The 21653-nt window shown below is 42.0% G+C and overlaps 1 protein-coding gene across 1 annotated transcript in view; it reads right to left on the bottom strand.

Moving 5' to 3' along the window:
• Positions 1 to 14471: 14471 nt before the first annotated feature.
• The window catches only part of LOC117669499 (connector enhancer of kinase suppressor of ras 2-like), a 392766-nt gene continuing 385584 nt past the window's right edge, over positions 14472 to 21653 (bottom strand). Inside the window, exons 22-24 of the mRNA XM_060692093.2 lie at positions 20377 to 20887; positions 18198 to 18397; positions 14472 to 14821 (exon numbers count right to left, since the gene is read on the bottom strand). Of these exons, the coding sequence (XP_060548076.2) occupies positions 14606 to 14821; positions 18198 to 18397; positions 20377 to 20887 (927 nt within the window). The 3' untranslated portion in view covers positions 14472 to 14605. The remainder of the gene's footprint in view (positions 14822 to 18197; positions 18398 to 20376; positions 20888 to 21653) is intronic.

Raw genomic sequence — 21653 nt, 5'->3', positions numbered from 1 at the left:
GCGGAGCTACAGGAAAGCTGGCCTAGGATTGGCGGAGCGGAGAAGTGGCGTCGGAGGGACGTCACCCGGTGTTGGTTTTTTTTTTTTTTTTCGCGGAAGAGTTTCCCGCGCGGGACTACAGCTCCCATGATCCCCCAGGAGCATGGTTTTTCAACTGCTGTGAGGAGGCTTTAAAACCGTTTTTTACAGCCTTTGGCAAATTTAAGAAATGTGTGGACTCCAACTCCCAGAATTCCTAGCCAGCACTGGGAGGTGGGGAATTCTGGGAGTTGGAGTCCACGTCTCTTAAAAGTTGCCCAGATTGAAATATACTGGGCTAAAATAAGGTTCTAGTCCCTGGTATGTGAATAGGAGTTTTTTTTTTTTAAAGAAAGTTTTATTGCCCCCCCCCATTCACCCACATCTTTTTTGAACAGAGTATTGGCCATATCTTATCTTATACAATTAATCAAATTCAAATACATTTTACTCAATTACAGTTTTTGCCAAAATCTCCCCCCCCCCTTTTTTATCATGTCTCAATATTTCTATGCTTACTTACATAAACAACATCTTCATTTGCCCTTAAATTCTAATTTTTGCCATTTATTCATATTTCTTCTCTTTTATTCTTTAAACAATTCATTCTTTATTTTATTTATTTATTTATTTATTTATTCCTTCCTTCCTTCCTTCCTTCCTTCCTTCCTTCCTTCCTTCCTTCCTTCCTTCCTTCCTTCCTTCCTTCCTTCCTTCCAATTTATATACCACCCTTCTCCCTGAGGACTCAGGGCGGTGTACAGCCAGAATTAACATGAAATACAAATATTAAAAAACAATTAAAATATATATAAATTTGGCCCTTAATATCTTTATATTTGTTCGGGGTTGCCTTTCTTCCATTTCATCTTTTTTTATTGTACAGCCATCTTTCTCCTCAAACCTACCACTTCTCTCTTTTCTTTCCTTCTTACTTTCTCTTCCCCTCCTCTTCTTCTCCTCCCTACTTCCTCTTCCTTTCTCCTTCTCCTCCTCTCTTCCTCCCTCTCTTACCCTCACTCCTACTCAGTGGTGGGATTCAAGTAATTTAACAACCGGTTCTCTGCCCTAATGATTTCTTCCAACAACCAGTTTGCCAAACTGCTCAGAAAGTTAACAACCGGTTCTCCTGAAGTGGTGCGAACCGGCTGAATCCCACCACTGATTACATATCTGGGAACAAGTCCACCCTAAAATCATGGTCTTACTTTTCAGTTGGTATGTAAATGATAGCCAGAAGGGTTCTTCTGTGGGAAGAAATATCCACCTGGTTCAGTTCCAAGCCGGGAAAAAGGCACTGGAAACATGGAGGCTGATTGGAAAGATGGTTTAATGGTGAAGCAGAACCACATAGGTGGTTCTGGTGCAGCTGACCACATGGAGTTGCGAGTGGGGGGTATTTATACCTTCTCTTAGGCTTTGCACTTGAGCTTCCTGTTCCTGTGCAAGAATATGTGTTCTATTGGCTGTTGTCAGACTCCCATGGGGCCATGTACAAATCCTAGGAGTTTGTCTGAGCTAGGTTTGATTGAAGTTTGGGCTGATGCAATGAAGGCTTGTGTTGGGCAATTCCTATTGTGGTTGAGGGCTAATCCTACCTTCATTTAGATGTTGCTGCAGGGAATTTGCTTATGAATAGAGCTAGCTATTTCTTTATCTCTTAAGTGCTGACATCTGCTATGGGCTATTAAAGACGGTGGGGGGCTGCTTTCCAAGAGCATGTTTCTTCATTTCTCATCCAGTGACTATATGATTCACTCAGTGGTGGGTTGCCCCTGCTTCGCACCGGTTCTACAGAACTGGTAGTAAAACCGGCGGGAGGCTCTGCCCACCAACCCCGACGTCATCAAAATGCTTCTGCGCATGCACAGAAGAGTGTGCGGCCCTGCTCCGAACTGGTAGTAAAGGTAAGTAGAACCCACCCCTGGATTCACTTAAGAACTGTAATGATTTGTTCATCAACCATGGCAAAACAGGTTGTAAAATTGGGCATGGCTCACTTAACAACTGTCTTCTTTAGTAACAGAAATTCTGGTCTTGGTTGTCATAAATTGAGGACTACTGGAGGTAGTCCTCAACGAAACGAAACTTCCATTTCCTTCTTCAAGGACCTAAAGTGCTAAGGAAGGAAAGACGAATCTTTGAAATGCAGAGAATTCCGTTTATTGAAGTCCAATGTACAACTGAAGTTTTACAACTTTTCCCAAAACAAAAGTTACTTTTCAATTTAGGAAGAATAAATGTCCTTTTTCAATAATATACAGTCTCTATATATTTTTTAAATAAGTTAATATCTTTGAAAAAAGAGCAATATGTTCCTTTTATAATGTTGCAGTGCAACTTACAACTTACACGTCTGTGCAATGTACCATGAGGTATATGCCCAGTGAAAAACACACAGTGAATTTTATTTCCATTCATAAATTCTCATGGTCCATTCATAAATTCTCATGGTCCATTCATAAATTCTCATTGTAGACACACAAAAAGTTTAACATTTAATCTGTGGTAGAAAAAAAAAAAAGAAACGCAGCCAAGGACACACCAAAAAAATATTATTATTTCCCTCCCCACCCCCACCCCCTAGAAACAAAACCAAACGGAAGGAACATTCATTGCTTCTACAAATTGGTGATTGCTTCTTGACATAGAGCGAGGAGAATTAAAAAGACTCTTCGTGAACTTGGAAAACTTAAACCAAAAAACACAGAACAATCTGAATTATCCAGAGGTTGAAATTTAATTTTGGTGGTCTGATACTGCAATCCCATAGATGCTTACCGATGGAAACAAGATCCCATTGAGATCAATGGGGATGGACTTTAAAAGACACAAATGATGGTTTACGCCGTCCCCATTTTCAGTGGAGCTGTGGACAGAACAGATATTTTCAAACAACAAGGTGAAAAGTGTGATGGGGTTGGGTTGATTTTTTCCCCCTTGGTTTATAACTGCCTATCATCACCTTTTGAATTCTCTTTCAGAGCTTTTTAAGGAAAACAGGGCTGGAGATGCCCCATCCTTATAAGCTTTCCTTTCGTTCTTCCAGTTTATGGGAAAACTACATCCGGTGGGGGAAAAAATTCTCTCTACGAACAACATATTTATCAGTGACAAAAGACTTAGAAATGAACAAACATATCCTATAGTGGGATTAATAACAGTGCTGCCTTATCTTCAGAAGACATTGGTTCTCCGTATATATATTTTTTTCTTTTCTTTTTAAAATACAAGGCGCTCGAGAATGTTAAATTGTTGTTTGAAAACAGTCCAAGGGGAAGGTTGGCTTAAAACCTCCTATTGCTACGGAAATTGTAAGAATGTTCATTATTTACAAAAGAAAAGACTGTGGCACTCTCTTAGCACAGCCAACAAGACATTAGCATTAACCGAAGATTTTTCTGCCTCAAAAGACATTTATCTGATCTTTGGCTGGCAGGAAATCAGTCGTTATTTTAGAGAGGTTTGAAGGTGGTGGTGGAAAAAACAAACAAACCCACATGCATTATTTTCCTTGTTTTCATTCTGTGGTTTGGAAAATGTTAAATGTCACATGTATTGTTGTATACCCAAGGAAGACAACCTTACATTTAAAACAACCCACGTTTTAACCAAAAACACCCTTCTTCCATTACCACAGTTCAATTAAAAAAAAATAGATTTTGAATAATTGGCAGGGTGGAGACTCTATTCTTGAATTTACTGTTAAATAGAAATATCTTGCCTCTTGCAGGCCTGATTCCTTACTTTTTGCGTTTAGTTAAGCCATGGTTTGCTGGGACGTCCAAGTTAAGACAGCTTTCTATGGTAAATAGGGCCAAACGGTGATTTGTAAGTCATTTAGAAGGATAACCCAAGCCATGGTTGGACAAGTTGGGTATCGAAGTTAAAGCAGAGAATGATGTCCCTAACCACAGTTTAGAGGTCTAGCAAAATATGGCCATCAAAACATAGGCCATACGTTTTATGGCCAGGTTGCACCATAATAACTGAAGATATTATAAAAATATCAGTGGTCTATAAGCCCAGACAGGTGTAGAAAGTTACAGCCTCAACTTTTCTCGTTGTTCCAAGATGACAAATTGGTATAGAAACCACAGTGAAAGCATGCCTCCCTCTCTCTTACCACCTTCAATTTTCTTTAAAATGCCGATGTCTGTCTCCTGAGACATTTTAAAAAAAACAACAAAATTACAGCTTGAGAACCAGACATTTAGTACCAGCTTGTGGCTACTTCAACCCCTGAACAAACTGAAAATAAAAAAAATAAATAAAAATAAGACGACAGCCTATTTCAAAGCTCATATGCAAGTAAAGTGCGGGCCGTAGTACAATGGTGTCATACATTTTTTTTTCATACATTTAAGCACTATAGTCTTTAAAAAGCTTTCTATTTGTAAACAAACAAAAAAAAATCGTATTGATTTGCTATTTAATAAATCAGGCGAGGTTACCTATGGACCAGCAACGAATGGTGTTACGAAGCAAAGTGTTCTGGTAATACAGCTTCAGTGTCAAAGGTGGAAGGATGCTTATTTATCAGTGCAGATAGGAAGGCTGTGCACACGTTGACAATGAAGCCTGAAGAAAAGATGCTGCTGCTTTAAAGAGTCCCTTGGGACTTTTTAAAGCAGCGGTATCTTTGTTCGGGCAGACATGAAACTTTGAAAAAAGTTGGACTCAGTTCATTGGCAGAACAGCAGAGAGATGTGCTGGGCTCTTTGAAGAGGTACAAGCCAATTCTTCCTAGACGTTATGGGAGCCTGCACGACTCTAGCAAAGGGATCCCTTCTCAATTTCTCCTCCTCTTCTTAACAACTTTCAAGTCACATCTTTTGGGACAGATCGGTTCCATTTGTCGTGGCTTCTTCCCAAAGAACCAGACTAACCTAGGAGTGGTTCATTTCTTGTTCTAAGCAGCTGAGTATTTGGTTTGGTTGGGCTTAGCATGTTGCAAGAAACCAGCAATTTGCTCTTATCAACCATGGAACATGGCTTCCGGGCTTTCTTCACTCCTGCAATGTACTCCACTCATCCTTAATAGTGTAGAAAGTTATCCTAGCATGAACATTTATTGTTGATAGCTCACTCCACTCAAAGCCAAACATATTTATCCATCTTAAGCCTATCCTTGAAGAGGTTTGGGATATTAAATGCTACTTTAATGCTGGTACAGCTGAGGATTACTCAGATCTATGTCCTTACTCCTGGACTGAGGATAAGATGAATGCAGTGGAGATACAATAAAAAAACAACAACACAACCCCGAGGATGTTAGGTATAAAGCAACAGCCTTAAAAGTATTGTGCAAATCCAGCCATGTTTACTGTGGATTCAGGGTTTCATACGATGAGTGAATCCAACCACAGAACAATCAATGATTTCACAAAGTTACATTTCTCAGGATTTTTTGGACAAAGATTTTGACTGTTGAAATCCAACATAGCATGGTTTATATTTGAATGCAGATCAGAGGTGGGTTTCAGCAGGTTCTGACCAGTTCTGGAGAACCGGTAGCAGAAATTTTGAGTAGTTCAGAGAACCGGTAAATACCATCTCTGACTGGCCCTGCCCCCATCTATTCTCCGCTTCCCAAGTCCCAGCTGATCGGGAGGAAATGGGGATTTTGCAGGAATTTTCCCCTGGATTGGGGAGGGAATGGAGATTTTACAGTATTTAACCCACCAAGCCACACCCACCAAGCCATGCCACACCCACAGAACCGGTAGTAAAAAAATTTAAAACCCACCACTGGTGAAGATGTACCTAATTAAACTGCTTCAGCTTTCTTTGCCTGAGAATACATACAAGTGTGCTGATCAGAAAACTGCTTCTTTGCTTCCATTGATGGGACAAAAACACACAACCAAATTTGATCTGAGTTCTCTACCACTCACAAAGATGGCACAAACGTGGGGCCTGAATGGATTCACATGTGGTGAATGCCTATTTCAGGTTTTCATTTCTTAAAAAAAAAAAAAGCAATTGTGTTGCTTTTTTTCTGACACTTAAGTGAAACTTCACGGGTATCCTACTGGAAGACATTAAGGATGGAAGTTAAATAAGAGTTTAAGAAGGTTTAGAAAGAACTCATGGTTGTAGAAACATTCAGATCAGCTTCTAGCCGTCTCTCTTTCCCTGCCCATTTAGGAGTTTCGGAGGGAGACGATGAAAGAAAACGGTGTGTTGGAAAAGAAGAAAAGAAGGTGTATAACATTGGTATTTAACACCTGAGAAACCATCAAGAATGTAGAAAGGAGTTTTAATGTTGATTGGAAATGCAACTGCAAAGAAGGTGCTTTTAATCATCAAGTTTGATGGACAAAAAACTTGAAAGAAAACTTGGAACTTTGTTATTCTATATGTTAACAGCGGCATGAATCTTATATGCACGAAGATGGAAAAACACACCAATTTCCACAATGGAAGAGTGGAAGGTGAAGGTGACGGAATGCATGGAGATGGCAAAATGGGCCATTTTAATCAAAGAGAAGAATTTAACAGATTAACAGAATTGGAAGGACCTTCTTAGGTCTGTTTTGTTTCTACTTGAAAACCACTTCTGGACTTTTTGCTTAAAAATGAAAAATAATGAAACTTTGCTTTTAGGTTTTGATGATTAGAATAAATTTGTTGTTATAGAAATGGCTTAAATGTTGTGAACTGTAACACAAAGGGTTGAGGTGGTATTTTTAAAAATATATCTTACTATACTGAAGAAAGTTGGAAGTTGCCATTTTGTTCTCCTTCTTTCCTCTTTTAGTTCTCTAACTTCTGTTTTATTTTGTATTTTTATCTTATAATGAAACTTACTTAATGAAAATTAAGTAACGAACAAGAAGAAAACAAGATATGTTTTAGATATCCTTACAGTCTTATTTGTTTCAGATACATCCATATTATCGGCAAAATGTGGCTCTTGATTAAAATGTTTGCCCAGAAGATGCTACTCAGTGTAGATGAAATAGCATCAAGCTGTAGCTCATCTTAATCACTTGCATTTGATTTCCGCTGAAATCCCTGGGGTTTAAAACATCCATCCATAGACACATAAACTATAATTACACACCGTTCAAAGGAGATAATTAAGAAAATTTAAGAAGGTGACCAAAATACAGTACCCCTTCAGCAGTCTATATTCAGATAAGCAGGGATCACCACCAGACAAATGAACAGGCAGAAAACACTAACCTAATCAAGGAACCACCAAGGAGGATCCCTCAATCCCTCAAATAAAACCTGGCAGCGAAACCCACACTCTCACACTGATGATGTTGCCTAGTTGGTTAATGAAACATCTGCACGCAAACAAGCTCAGAGACCACGAAGAAGTCCACAATTTAAGCCTGAACCACAGATTTTCTCTGCTATCGAAAACACTGATTTCAGTGGAAACCAAATGCAACAACCTTAGGCTCGATCCATTGTATGGTGTTTCTTAATATAGTACAGCAATATTATGTTTTTTGACAAAACTGGGAACTCTCATTCCTATGTAGGAATGCATGTTTTAGAGAGGAGAGGAGGGGAGTGGAGAGGAATAGAGAGAGAGAGGGGGGGGGAGGGAGGGAGGGAGGGATGGAGATGAAGGAATACTATTCATTTATCTTAAGAGACATAAATTTAGATTGATATGCATGTCCAGGATCCTATAGTCCAGTATTGCCCATGCTGGCTGGGGAATTTTGGGAGTTGAAGTCCAGATATCTTAAAGCTGCTAAGATCGAGAAAGATTGCTACCGTATAAACAATAAATGAGAGAGAAAGAAAAAAAAAGATTGTGTGAACTTTTGAAATATAGGCTCTTAATGCAAAGAAACCAGTTAGTGAGGACACAGAGAGATGGAATCAATCTAGCTGCCAAGATCAGGAGTTGCCAAATTTGGACAGCTACTCTCTAGAAAAGGCTGATCTGCATAGATTTATACAATGACCGACATGTGAGAGACAAACAAAAATAAAACAGTGGATTTATAAACCTTTGGCAACATGGTTTGGGAAGCATATGGTTTGGGATGAAGTCACCTCAGCATCTTCTTCGGAAGCCCCAGAATCTATTATCACCAGTGTATCAAATGCTGCTTTTAAACTTGTCTGAAAACTGTAGATGCTTTCTTTTTCTAAGAGCAGAAAGTAGTTTACAAAAAAAAAAAAAAAGTTCTTTGGAAAAGTAATTGTTAAATAAACAGAGTCAAAAGGTTTGATTCAGACATATTAAAACTGAGTTTGGGGCATATAAACCCCATCTTTGTCCCTTCATCTCTAGCTTTGTGGCTCACGACACCATCTTTCCTTCTATAAAAGGGAAAGGTTCCCCTTGCACATATGTGCTAGTTGTTCCCGACTCTAGGGGGTGGTGCTCATCTCTGTTTCAAAGCCAAAGAGCCAGCACTGTCCGAAGACGTCTCCATGGTCATGTGGCCGGCATGACTCAACGCCATAGGCGCATGGAACGCTGTTACCTTCCCACCAAAGGTGGTCCCTATTTTTCTACTTGCATTTTTTACATGCTTTCGAACTGCTAGGTTGGCAGAAGCTGGGACAAGTAACGGGAGCTCACCCCGTTATGCGGCACTTGGGATTCGAACAGCTGAACTGCCGACCTTTCGATCGACAAGCTCAGCATCTTAGCCACTGAGCCACCGCATTCCTTCTACACCTTTACCTTAATCTTCGAATTACAGATTACTAGAATATCAAAACCAGAACGTCAAACTGCCATCATATTCTGTTTGACAGACATAGACTGCAACAGAAGCTTGTATCTGTCTACTTCAAAGTAGTTGCCATGGTCCAATGAGATATACATCCGACTGAATAAAGCTAGTTGTGCAAGGTAAACCAGTTTATTCTGGTTTAATAAACCATGATTGAAATGCTCAGGGAAGGGAAGGACATGGGCACAATGCTTGTTTACAACTAAGTAAACAATGCTTTAGCGAACAAAGATTGCTTTGTCAATTCAGCTTCACCCTGGCATTATAAATATGCTCCTTTTTACATTTCACATACTTTGTTTTTCCCTTTAAATCCTAGAAGTATTTATCTGTGGAGCTGATACCTGGCTTTACCAGACCATGGTTGCAGCTGCTATTGTTTCTCTGGTGGCATTAGTGCCACTGCTCAATGATTATGTTCACATACTATACTTAAGTTGGTTAATAAATTAACCCATGTGAGTTTGTTCTTAACAGAATAACAGAGTTGGAAGGGACCATGGAGGTCTTCTAGTCCAACCCCTGCTTAGGCAGGAAACCCTATACCATTCTAGACATATCCAATCTCTTAAAAACCTTCAGTGATGGAGCACCTACAACTTCTGAAGGCAAGCCATTCCACTGATCAATTGTTCTGTCAGGAAATGTCTTCTTAGTTCTACGTTGGTTTTCTCTTTGATTAGTTTCCATCCATTGCTTCTTGTCCTGCCTTTGCTTTGGAGAATAGCTTGACTCCCTCTTCTTTGTGGCAGCCCCTCAAATACTGCTATCATGTCTCCCCTGGTCCTTCTCCTCATTAGACTAGACCAGGGGTCTGCAACCTTAAGCACTCAAAGAGCCATTTGGACCCGTTTCGCACAGAAAAGAAAACATCGGGAGCCACAAAACCTGGGTGGGTGTGGCCAATTCAGTGTCACTCACTTCTACCAATCACATGACCCCCCTAGCCACGCCTACCCAGCCGGTCATTAGGGCAGAGAACCAGTTGTTAAAAAACACCGAGAACCACAAAACCCTTTTCACATATCTCTCTCCCCTCCCTCACCCTCCCTCCCTCTCCCTCTGTATCTCTCTATGTCTTTCTCACCTTCTCTTTGTAGCTCTCTGTCTCTGCCCCGGCCGCTTCTCCATCCCCCGCCGTCACCCTTACCTTCTCAGGCCAGGTGAGAAGTGATTGGGAGGGGAGGGTGAGGGGCAGGGCCAGCCAGTGATGGGATCATCCAACAGGGAGCCACAGCAGAGGGCCCAAAGAGCCGCATGTGGCTCCGGAGCCCTAGGTTGCTGATCCCTGGATTAGACATAACCAATTCCTGCAACTGTTCATCATCTGTTGTAGCCTCCAGTCCTCTAATCATCTTTGTTGCTCTTCTCTGCACTCTTTCTAGAATCTCAACATCTTTTTTATAGTGGGACGACCAAAACTGGATGCAATGGTTCTTGATCTATTAAATGAAAAACTAACCTGGGTTTTCAACACAGACATCAAAATTCCAACCCAAAAAGCAAACCAAGTTTAAAACTAACCAGGTTTATCTTTCAGTGCAAACATACAGTACCTGCCAAGCCTTTAACTTAACTTAGTTAAGCCTGTTGTCTGACCTAAGTGTTTTATGGCTAGGTGGTGGTCAGATGGTGGCCAGCAGAGTTCTGTTTGGTCCTAGAAATGATTTCAACATTTGGACTTCCAACTCTGTAGTCAAGGTATTAGGTTTTTTCATGTCCAGGAATGTCTCAAGGTATGATAAAAAAAAGGCAATATGATGGATGGGATGATGCAATCAAAACTCAGTTTACCCGCTTTGCCGAAGGGTGCAAAAGGTTTAAAGCAAATAAATTCACAACATACCGTGTTTTCCCGAAAATAAGACCCTGTCTTATATTTTTTTGAACCCTGAAATAAGCGCTTGGCCTTATTGCCAGGTGCTCAAAAACCCGATTGGGCTTAGTATCAGAGGACGTCTTATTTTGGGGAAAGCAGGGTATCATCTACTCTATCATCTAATTTATCTATCTATCTATCTATCTATCTATCTATCTATCTATCTATCTATCTATCCATCCATCTATCTATCTATCTACCGTGTTTCCCCGAAAATAAGACCCTGTCTTATATTTTTTTGAACCCTGAAATAAGCGCTTGGCCTTATTGCCAGGTGCTCAAAAACCCGATTGGGCTTAGTATCAGAGGACGTCTTATTTTGGGGAAAGCAGGGTATCATCTACTCTATCATCTAATTTATCTATCTATCTATCTATCTATCTATCTATCTATCTATCTATCCATCCATCTATCTATCTATCTACCGTGTTTCCCCGAAAATAAGACCCTGTCTTATATTTTTTTGAACCCTGAAATAAATGCTTGGTCTTATTGCTATGCGCTCAAAAACCCGATTGGACTTATTATCAGGGGATGTCTTATTTTGGAGGAAACAGGGTATCATCTACTCTATCATCTAATTTATCTATCCATCTATCCATCTATCCATCTATCCATCTATCCATCTATCCATCTATCCATCTATCCATCTATCCATGTATCCATCTATCCATCCATCCATCCATCCATCCATCCATCCATCCATCCATCCATCCATCCATCCATCTATCTATCTATCTATCTATCTATCTATCTACCGTGTTTCCCCGAAAATAAGACCCTGTCTTATATTTTTTTGAACCCTGAAATATGCGCTTGGCCTTATTGCCATGCACTCAAAAACCCGATTGGACTTATTATCAGGGGATGTCTTATTTTGAGGGAAACAAGGTAGCATTGTACTTCCAAGTGCTCTTCTGGTTAGAATTTGATGTAAGTTCTTCCTAAATGAGTAGAGGCCATGTCCTTGCAGTATACAGCTAATGGACTTGCAAGGGTCCCAGTGTAAACCAGGATACACCAAGGAACATCTTAAATGAATGTTTCTCTTCTTAATTCATCCTTCTATGTTGTTTAAAATCCATAGGCTAGGCTTGGCCTTACAGTAAGCCAAGCTGAATGGGCTCCATTTTAAGAAGCACATTTGGGAAAAAGTAAAGGGAATGAAAAAGGGACAATCAACAGCCAATTACTAGATTAATTTTATTGATCCTGGAGTAGGAGTTTAGGTTCTTCTCTCTCAAGTACCAACTTCCTTGTTCAACTTCTGCTTATGATTGGAAGTTGCTCTTCTAACAAGACTTAATAGACTTCCAGACGTTTGCCATAATGCTCTGACGAGCCTATGGTAGCATCCCAATACTCTAAAACAGGTAGTCCTTGACTTATGACCACAATTGGGACTGGAACATCCCTTGCTAAGTGATTCAGTTGTTATGCAACACCCTTTTCCCATTGACTTTACTTGTTAGAAACCTCCTGGGAAAGTCACAAGTGACCATCTTGCTGGTTGCCTTGTGCCCAAATTTCGATCACATGACACTGCAACAGCCATCAATGCAAGGACTGGTCATAAGTCACTTTTTTCACTTCCATCACAACTTTGAACAATTGTTAAATGAATGGTTGTAAATTGAGGGTTTCCTGCATTCTAGTTTTCTGAAAAAGCTCTAGTAGGCTTCATCATCTTCTTTTAGTGACTCCATAATCCCTTGCAGAGTGGGCAACTGAATGGAGCTGAGTGTATACTGGCCGGATGCCCTTCCTGTTGCCAATGCGGAATTATATTCAGCAGATATATTCTCAATCTAGTAGGCTTCATATGTAAGTTAATTCTATAGATCCCAATCTGTTTCTATCTGTGGTTATGTAACCTCTATGGCAATGTTTTTCAACTATGGAGGCTGTAAGATGACTGGACTTTGAAAATCCAACTTTGGAAGTTGTAAAGTCCATACATCTTAAAGCCACCAAGGTTGAGAAATAGTGCTCTATAATCTAGAATATTTCCAATTATGTTTTAATCCTCAGAGTCATGCGGAAATTAAAAAATGGTAATGTTACACCTAATACCCTTTTGCTTACTGTCAAGCTCTGCTTTGAACGCTCACCTCTTCTCCATGTTGGGCAATGAGGTATGCAAGAGTTTTCTACTCCTACTTCCTTGAAAGTTGAGTAGAAACTTTTAGGATGGATCCTTGGCGAGCTCCGGTTTTGGAGAACAATATGAATTGCAACCCAGCAACATCTGGAGGGCAGAGATTTGTTTATTATTATTATTACCGGTAGTCCTGACCGCTCTTTAGAAGGCCAGATCCTGAAGATGAAACTCAAATACTTTTGACCACCTAATGAGAAGGAAGAACTCACTGGAGAAGAGCCTAATGCGGGAAAAGATTGAGGACAAAAGAAGAAGGGGATAACAGAGAAGGAGGTGGCTGGATGGAGTCACTGAAGCAGTCAGCGTGAGCTTAAATGGACTCCAGAGGATGGTAGAGGACAGGAAGACCTGTTGTCCATGGGGTCGCAATGGGTTGGACACGACTTCACAACTAACAACAGAAGTAGTACTGTTCCTGAACATATTGAGACTTCCACTTGTTTTTCAATGAACATGAGATGGACAATGAGTTCCTGCTCAACGAGGCAGGTTCAGAAGGATTAGGAGTGATTAGGAGAACCCATGTTTCTTACTGGCATTGAATTCCCTGTTCAGTGATAATGCCTCGACAGGATGTAGGTTTCTTTTATTGCAAAGATTCTCAAATCAGAAATCTGAGGATCTTTATTCAATAGCACAGTGTAAATATAGAAAGCCATCGGTGTTCAGTCTGGCCGCCTTTTTTTGTTATTCTGTCTTGAGGCTGCAAAAAAGACAAGATCAGAATTTTGCTGTCGGTAGGTTTCTGGCTTTCAATTCACAGTGGACAATTGCTGACACCCGGAATAGCTACCGATTTCCAGAAACTACGGATTATTTATGTTCTCGGCCCCGACTTGCGACGGCCCAGAAGGTGAGCAGAAGCTGCAGTTCGCGCGATCCTGCTCCCGAACAGTTTTTTTGTACCTTAATTTCTTCTCTGTCACATATTAACGTACGGGTGTGTAAGTGCGCACACACCCTCGCGCACGCATCTTGGGTCAATCTTCTGAAAAGCAGGCACAGTTTTGTAAAAATAGCACAGCATTTCGACAGCGTGTACCGGTTGGAGCCCGGAGAGGCTCAAGCGGAAAGCAAGTGGTTTTCTTGGATAAATGCTGTATACTTTAAGGCACGCCAAAAAAGGGGTGAGGGGGGAAATTTAACTTTTCCGTTTCTAGACTTCGCCAAGCTCTCTTTATATTTCACGATCCCGGTTGTTTCTTGGAAATGCTGAACCCTCTTTCCCTAGGAATGATGACTCCTTTCTTTTCTTTCTTTTTTACTCTTCCCCTCCCCTCTTTTTCATATTTAAAATCTCCACTCTTAAGAGGAAAAAAAAAAAAAGGAGGGGAGGGAAATTTATGAGGATGGACATCTGGAAATATTTTAAAAAAATAAAACCTCAGCTTTCACGTTCCGTTTTATATACATAGATATGAGCAGGTGCAATATATCTACGTATATAAAAGAAAGAGGAATCCTGTGGACTAAACTCCAATGTTTGTTTGTTTTTTAATACGGGTAAGTATACTGGCGTTTTATAAATATACTGCAGTTTTGTGTCATTTGATGCCCGTTTGTCCTTCTACGCTGCTTCTTACTAAAGCAGAATTGGAAAACTAACCCAAAATAATTCCAGAAAAGGGGAGTAAAAAATAAATAAAGAAATCTGTCTGATCATGCAATGCAGTAGGCATCCGATGGTACTAAATTCTTATCCAATCTATTTACAATATAGCTGGATACATTATTGACACGGGTTACAGTGTTTTGTCACAAGGGATCATCCACCACCCCCCTCCACCCCTCCGGTTGCTCTCCGCCCTCCTTCGACAATCCCTCGCGTGGTCAGACGTGGGTTTCGATGAAGGAATGTGTGTGTGAGAGCAGAGAGGCCGTAATGGTGAGTTCAGAAGCTCCGTTCTGGGCTTTCAAAGCACCGCTGTACTCACAAATGTCCAGAAAAAACTCATAGTTCTTTGTTTTCCATTCTTTGAATTTCTTGGACGTCAAGTTAGGTTCGTGGAGCAAGCTGTTGATCATGGCCAGATCTCCTTCCTTGGCCTGTCAGAAAAAGAGAACATTTCAGATGGAAAAATCAATCCTAGGAACAACATACCGTATTTTTCGGAGGAAAAGACGCAGCTTAGTTTTTGGGAAGGAAAATGGGGGGGGGGGAATCTGCCTACTAGGTATTCATCTGGCTAGCGTCCTTAGTGTGGTCAGCTTCAGCACATTAGTTTGCTGGTTTTTATCTCTTGCTTGGGGATTAAAAAACAGCTTCTAAAGCACAACTGATCTTTGGAGAGAAAAGCAATGAGAAAAGCAGGCAAACCACGGAGATCGCTTCACTCGCTAGTGCCTCCTTAGGGCTGAAAAAAAACTTCACAGCTGCGAGTTGGAGGGAGCAGGCAAAGTGCTTCACTCGCTAGCGCCTCGTTAGGCCTGAAAAAAAGCTTCAGAGTCCAGCTGAAAAGCTCCAGCTGAGAGTCGGAGGGAGCAGGCAAAAGCTTCACTGAAAAAAAGCTTCTAAAGAACAGCTGAGAGTCGGAGGGAGCAGATCGCTAGCGCCTCATTAGGGCTGAAAAAAAAGCTTTGAAAAAGCTACATTCAGAGTATTATGACCCATCCAAATTTTCAGCCTCTTTTAGGAGGGAAAAAAGTGTGTCTTATGCTCCGAAAAATACGGTACTCTAGAAATTATGTGGAACTAAATGGGAGAGCTTCAGCTCACCCAGCTGGCTTCCTGTCTGAGGCAGAACTAGAACTCATACTCTCCCGGTTTCTAGCCCAGTGTCTTGACTACTACACCAAACTGGCTCTCCCTGATGCAACCACACTGCCTCATTTGTGGGATTTCACAAGGATTTCAGAAGTTTCCTTGATTTTTTTTAGCGTGCTTCGTATTTTCCATCTTTATCTTAGCAGGAAAAAAAAAGAATTCATTAAAAGAAGAAAAGAAATAATAGCTTAATCACTCCACCGTGAATAGCAGTAGCATGAGAAGCCCTCCAGCTAGCTGCATTCTTGACGCTACATGATCTAATCAGGGTTTTTTTTTTTTTGACGTGTGCATGATTTATGGTTCATTATTATTCATTTAATTCTGAACTTTAGTTTTGTCTTGATGCTATCTCTGAAGGTTGAAAACCCCTCCCTTCAACTTTGCAATAAAACATAAGGAAAAGGGAGTGGGTGGGAAAAAATGTAGAGGAATGAGATTAAGTTGACACAGCAAGGATAAAAGAATGGATTGAATCAAACATTTAGATCCATTTGGGGTGAAATCAACAGTGTCTGGGGAGAAATGGGTGGGAGAAGCAAGCAGAATGATGAAAGCAGCATCATGTCATTATGTGAAGGAAAAGAGGAGGTAGAGCTGGAAGGTGGAGTCAAGTGAATCAATAGCCTAGAGTCATTACATTCCCACTAATGTTACAAGTCCAACCCCTCTTGAATTCTGTTGACCCTTATTGTTAGGAAATGATTTTACCTAACTTGTTGGGTTGGCAATATATAAACCATGAATATACCTTTAAGACTGCTGTATTGCTGTATTGCATCATACTGTGTCCTGATTGGTTAGCTCTGTAGCCAATGTCCTTAAGAGGGAGCTAGAAACCTAGTTTATTTTTCTCTTTGCTGATATCTTTGCTGCTTGCTGTGTGCGCTTTACTGCATTTTGCTGTGTTTGCTACTGTTTGCAACTGTTTATCATGTATGACTACAATGACTGGTAAGAAGACTTTGTGATTGGATTATCCTTGGACTATTGTTTTACTATCTACCGCTTTATCTGTGAATGACCTGGACTGTTTATTGGACTGTGCCTTATTACTATTTCCTGAAAGTAAACACAACTCAGTGTATCTGTGTGTTGGCTGTGTTATTTCCTAACTACTCTCAATTGCTTTTCATGTGCACACCCTTGCTACTCAAGGGTTGCTCTGCAAATTCCTCAATACTTATCATGCCCCAATTTAGTATTCTACGTTAGTTGACCAGATTCTTGTGTATAGGTTTCAGCAATAAATCTTCTGAACTGGAACTTATGTGTGATCCTGATTCTTCATGCTCAAGTTTTGCCCTTTTCTGGCTTGGTGTTGTGATGTTTCACCCAGGCCGTTAGAGGAAGATCTTGTGATGTGATGATAGATATGCTCTTTCACTCTTTGAATGAAGGTCTTGTGAACATTCATGGTTCAAATTGGCCTTCTCCTGGTTTGGATCTAGAGATGGTCATTAGATGGAGAATTGGCCTTTCTACATTCCTCTGATTCAGAAGTAGAAAAAAATCTCAGTTGTTATTATAACAAGCTACAGCCAGGGGTGGGCTTCAAAAATTTTAGCAAGGGGTTCTCTACCCGGTTGCTGGGTGGGCATGGCCATGGTAGGCATGGCCTAGTCGGCTTCCTGCACCATGGCCGGGGGGGGGGGGCGTTTTTGCCCTCCCCGGGCTCTGGAGGCTTTTCCCAAGCCTCCAGGAGGGTGAAAATTTTATTTATTTTATTTATTTATTTTATTTTATTTTATTAAATTTCTATACCGCCCTTCTCCCGAAGGACTCAGGGCGGTGAACAGCCACGAGATAAAACACATAAATACAAAAATTTAAAATGAATTAAAAACGAATTAAATAATTTGGCTGAATTTAAAATACCCCACAATTTAAAACAAATTAAAATTTACATTTAAAAATTTACGTTTAAAAAGGGGAGAAGATTTAGGCCAGGCCAGCTTGATGGAATAGGAAAATTCTTAAGTGCGCGACGGAAGGTGCGCAGATCCGGGATCCTCCGTATCTCCGGGGGGAGCTCGTTCCAGATCGTAGGTGCCCCCACAGAGAAGGCTCTCCCCCTGGGGGCCGCCAGTCGACATTGTTTGGCCGACGGCACCCGGAGGAGCCCCTCTCTATGGGAGTGTACTGGCCGGTGGGAGGCTATTGGTGGTAGCAGGCGGTCCCGTAGATAACCAGGTCCTAAGCCATGGAGCGCTTTAAAGGTGATAACCAGCACCTTGAAGCGCACTCGGAAGACCACCGGGAGCCAGTGCAGCTCGCACAGGAGAGGTGTTACATGGGAACTCCACGTTGCTCCCATAACCACCCGCGCGGCCACACTCTGCGCCTCCCCAGGCTCCAGAGACATTCTGTAGGCCAGAAACGGACCTATTTCTGGCCTTCCCAAACATCCGGTAGGCCTGTTTTTCACCTTCCCCGAGCCTCCGCACGTGCCCTGCACTTACCTGCATCCAAAACAGGCCGTGTGGGGACTCCTGAGTGGGGTGGGGCGGGGTGGACGGGTCCAGCCAGGAGTGGGATTTTGGGGTTCTCTGAACTGCACAGAATCTTAGTTAGAGGTTCTCCCTGCGAACACCCAACAGCCCACCCCTGGCTACAGCCCCTTTCACTGAATCTACTACAGGGATACCGTGTTCTTACTTTTAAAGTACTTTTGAGTACTCTGATGCGATGCAACTTTTCATTGATGACAGGGTCATTGCATCTCTTTACGAAGGACCTCCGGAATTCCTGCTTGGTGGAAGGACGTTGCTCTCCAAAGGCTGACAAGCTGGCTTGTTCCAAAGTCTTGTAGAGTTCGTGAAGACCATCTGTGCTCTTCCTTCGTTCTTCTACTTTTTCTAAAGAGAAGCAAACTTGCTTTAGGAGCTAGATATAGTTATAGTGAAGGGGAACAGGCAAAGGTAAAGGCGTAATCTTTATTGTGCAGATGAATATTGTGTAAATAAGAGCCATGGTGGCGCAGTGGTTAGAATGCTAGTATTGCAGGCTAACTCTGCCCACTGCCAGCAGTTCGATCCTGACTGGCTCAAGGTTGTCTCAGCCTTCCATCCTTCCGAGGTTGGTAAAATGAGGACCCAGATTTTTTGGGGCAATATACTGACTTTGTAAACCACTTAGAGAGGACTGTAAAGCACTGTGAAGCAGTATGTAAGTCTAAGTATTATTGCTATTGCTATCTCTGTTTAATCCCAATGAAATGTAAAAATAAATCCTATTAAAGAGCCATTTTCCAACCTACATGAAGTTTGGGAATGAACTAAACCAAACAACAGAATTTCAGAGCTATAGCTGGCTCTTAATACATTTCAAACATCCTATTTGAAGTCACTGACAGTGTCACGCAATTACAATCTAGACTTAAGGTCCCATTGTCTACAATCAGTCCTCAAATTACGACCACAATTGGGATCAGAATTTCCATTGCTAAGCAAGGTGATTGTTAAGTGAGTTATGGCCAAATTTATGACCTTTTTCTGCCCACGTTAAGGGAATCATGCAATTGTTAAGGAATGTCTCCCATTGATTTTGCTTGTCCAAAGCTGACTGGGAATGGCAATCATGTACCGTATTTTTCGGACTATAAGACGCACCGGTGTATAAGACGCACCAAGATTTCGAAGAGGTAAGTAAGAAAAAAAAAAGTTTTGCCCTCCCCGGCCCTCAGGAGCACTCTGAGGGCCTCCCAAACCCTCTGCGTGCCCAGTTTTTTTTTTTTTGCAAAAATGGGCAAAAAAGGGGGCATTTTTGCAAAACATGAGGCACGCAGAGGGTTTGGGAGGCCCTCAGAGTGCTCCTGGGAGCTGAGGGAGGGCAAAAATGCCCCTGTTTTTGAAAAAAATGCCCCCCTTTTTGCCCATTTTTGCAAAAACCTGGACACGCAGAGGGTTTGGGAGGCCTGCAGAGTGTTCCTGAGGGCCGGGCAGGGCAAAAACTTTTTTTTTCCAGGGAGGGCAGCCAAAAAACAGCCAAAAATGGGCAAACTGGAGGCATGCGTGCTGGTCTTCAGGTTTCTGGTGCTTCGGCACATGCACACACGCACATACATGCGCATGCACGCATGTTCCAGTTTGGGGACTCGGTGCCGAAAAGGCTCGCCATCACTGTCATATAGAAACCTCTTGTAGTTCTTCTTCCTGTCTTGGAGATGCCATGTTTTGACCTGCCTAAGGAGCAGAAGCTCGATTGAGCTTCATCGCTTCAGGGGTGAAATGCTCCCGGTTCGAACCTGATTGCCTGATCTGGTAGCGATGGAGTCGGGTAGTTCGGAGAACCGGTAGCAAAAATTCCTGTGTCCCCCCCCCATTGCCCAGCTGAGCCGCACAATCATCAGAGGCTTTTTTAAAAAAACTTTTAAAAGCATTTTTTCTACAACCTCTTCGGCCGAAAAAATGCTTTTAAAAGTAAAAAAAAAAAAGCCTCTGATGATCGCGCGGCTCAGCTGGGATCGTCAAAGGCTTTTAAAAGAAAAAAACCCTTTTTTTCTTTTAAATGCCTCTGACGATCCAAGCTGAGTTGCCTGATCATTAGAGGCATTTAAAAGAAAAAAAGTCTCTGCCGATCAGGCAACTCAGCTGGGATCGTCAGAGTCTTTTGAAAGCATTTTTTTTACAACCTGTTCGCCGAAGAGGTTGTAGAAAAAAATGGTTTTAAAAGTAAATAAATAAAAAAAAATTGGCCACGCCCACCCAGTCACATTACCCTCACCACCCCCCACCAAGCCACGTCCACAGAACCGGTAGTAACAAATTTTAGATTTCACCCCTGCATCGCTTCCATCACTCACACTATCAGGAGTCCAGTTATTTTAACCTCTTACCATCTTCACCCAAGTTACTCGGCTTTTTGATGGCCAATTCCTCCTCCGACCGCTCTTCGGAGATCCCACTCGTTTTTACTCGCCCTTTGATGCGGACATCGCGATTTCGTGGAAGGCTTTGACTTCTTTGCTTCTGGGGCCTGGAGTGAGAACTCTGACCTTTGTAGCACTCGACCAATGGGAAAGGACCATCCTGATCGTGGTTGTGGCGTCTCTGGACGGGTAAGGTGGCTTGTCGCCGCCTCTCCGGGGACACCCCGAATCTCTCGTTCACATAGTCTGAATCAGTAGGAACCGTCTGGAGAAAATGGAGTCCCGAACTGGTCAACGGAGTCTCTATAAGATCCTGCCATGAACGCCGTTCTCTGTAGGGGGGTCTAGAACCTCCGGCAGAGTGAGTGTTCCCTGCTGGGTCCTGTCGGGATTCTTCTGCAGACGAATGGGAATAGGTTGATTCACTGGAGAAGTGACGGCCATGTTTGGGCTCAGGGAATGGACTCGAAGAATTCATCTAAAAATAAACAAAACACCCCATTGTAAGATATAGTTATGGAAAGACGCTCTAACCAGGGGTGAAATCCAGCAAGTTCTAACAGGTTCTGGAGAACCGGTAGCGGAAATTTTGAGCAGTTCAGAGAACCAGCAGTGGAATTTTTGAGTAGTTCGGAGAACCGGCAAATACCACCTCTGGCTGGCCTCAGAGTGGGATGGGAATGGAGATTTTGCAATATCCTTCCCACAGGAGTGGGGAGGGAATGGAGATTTTGGAGTATCCTTCCCTTGCCATGCCCACCAAGCCACACCCACCAAGCCATACCACACCCACCAAGCCACGCCCACAGAACCGGTAGTAAAAAAAATTGGATTTCACCACAGTTGGGACCATACAAGATGGACTCTTCAAAGGTAAATCCCTTTCTTTTTCTCAATAGGCTGTTACTGAGCTGTGGTGGCGCAGTGTGCAGCACTGCAGGCTACTTCTGCTGACTGCCGGCTGCCTGCAATTTGGCTGTTCAAATCTCACCAGACTCAAGGTTGACTCAGCCTTCCGTCCTTCCGAGGTGAGTAAAATGAGGACCCAGATTGTTGGGGGCCAGATGCTGACTCTGTAAACCGCTTAGAGAGGGCTGTAAAAGCACTGGGAAGCGGTATATAAGTCTAAGTGCTATTGCTATTGCTACTGCTTCTTGCAGAGTTGCTTCCATGTTGGTAACAGGATATCTCTTACTGAAATCTATTATCTCTGTTACATCCAGTTGACCGTTGGTTTTAGGTTC

The sequence above is a fragment of the Pantherophis guttatus genome, chromosome 12 (assembly GCF_059756535.1).
Source record: "Pantherophis guttatus breed Tessera chromosome 12, ASM5975653v1, whole genome shotgun sequence".
NCBI lineage: Eukaryota > Metazoa > Chordata > Lepidosauria > Squamata > Colubridae > Pantherophis > Pantherophis guttatus.
Note: the sequence above shows the minus strand (reverse complement) of the source record. Positions and strands in the feature narration are given on the sequence as shown.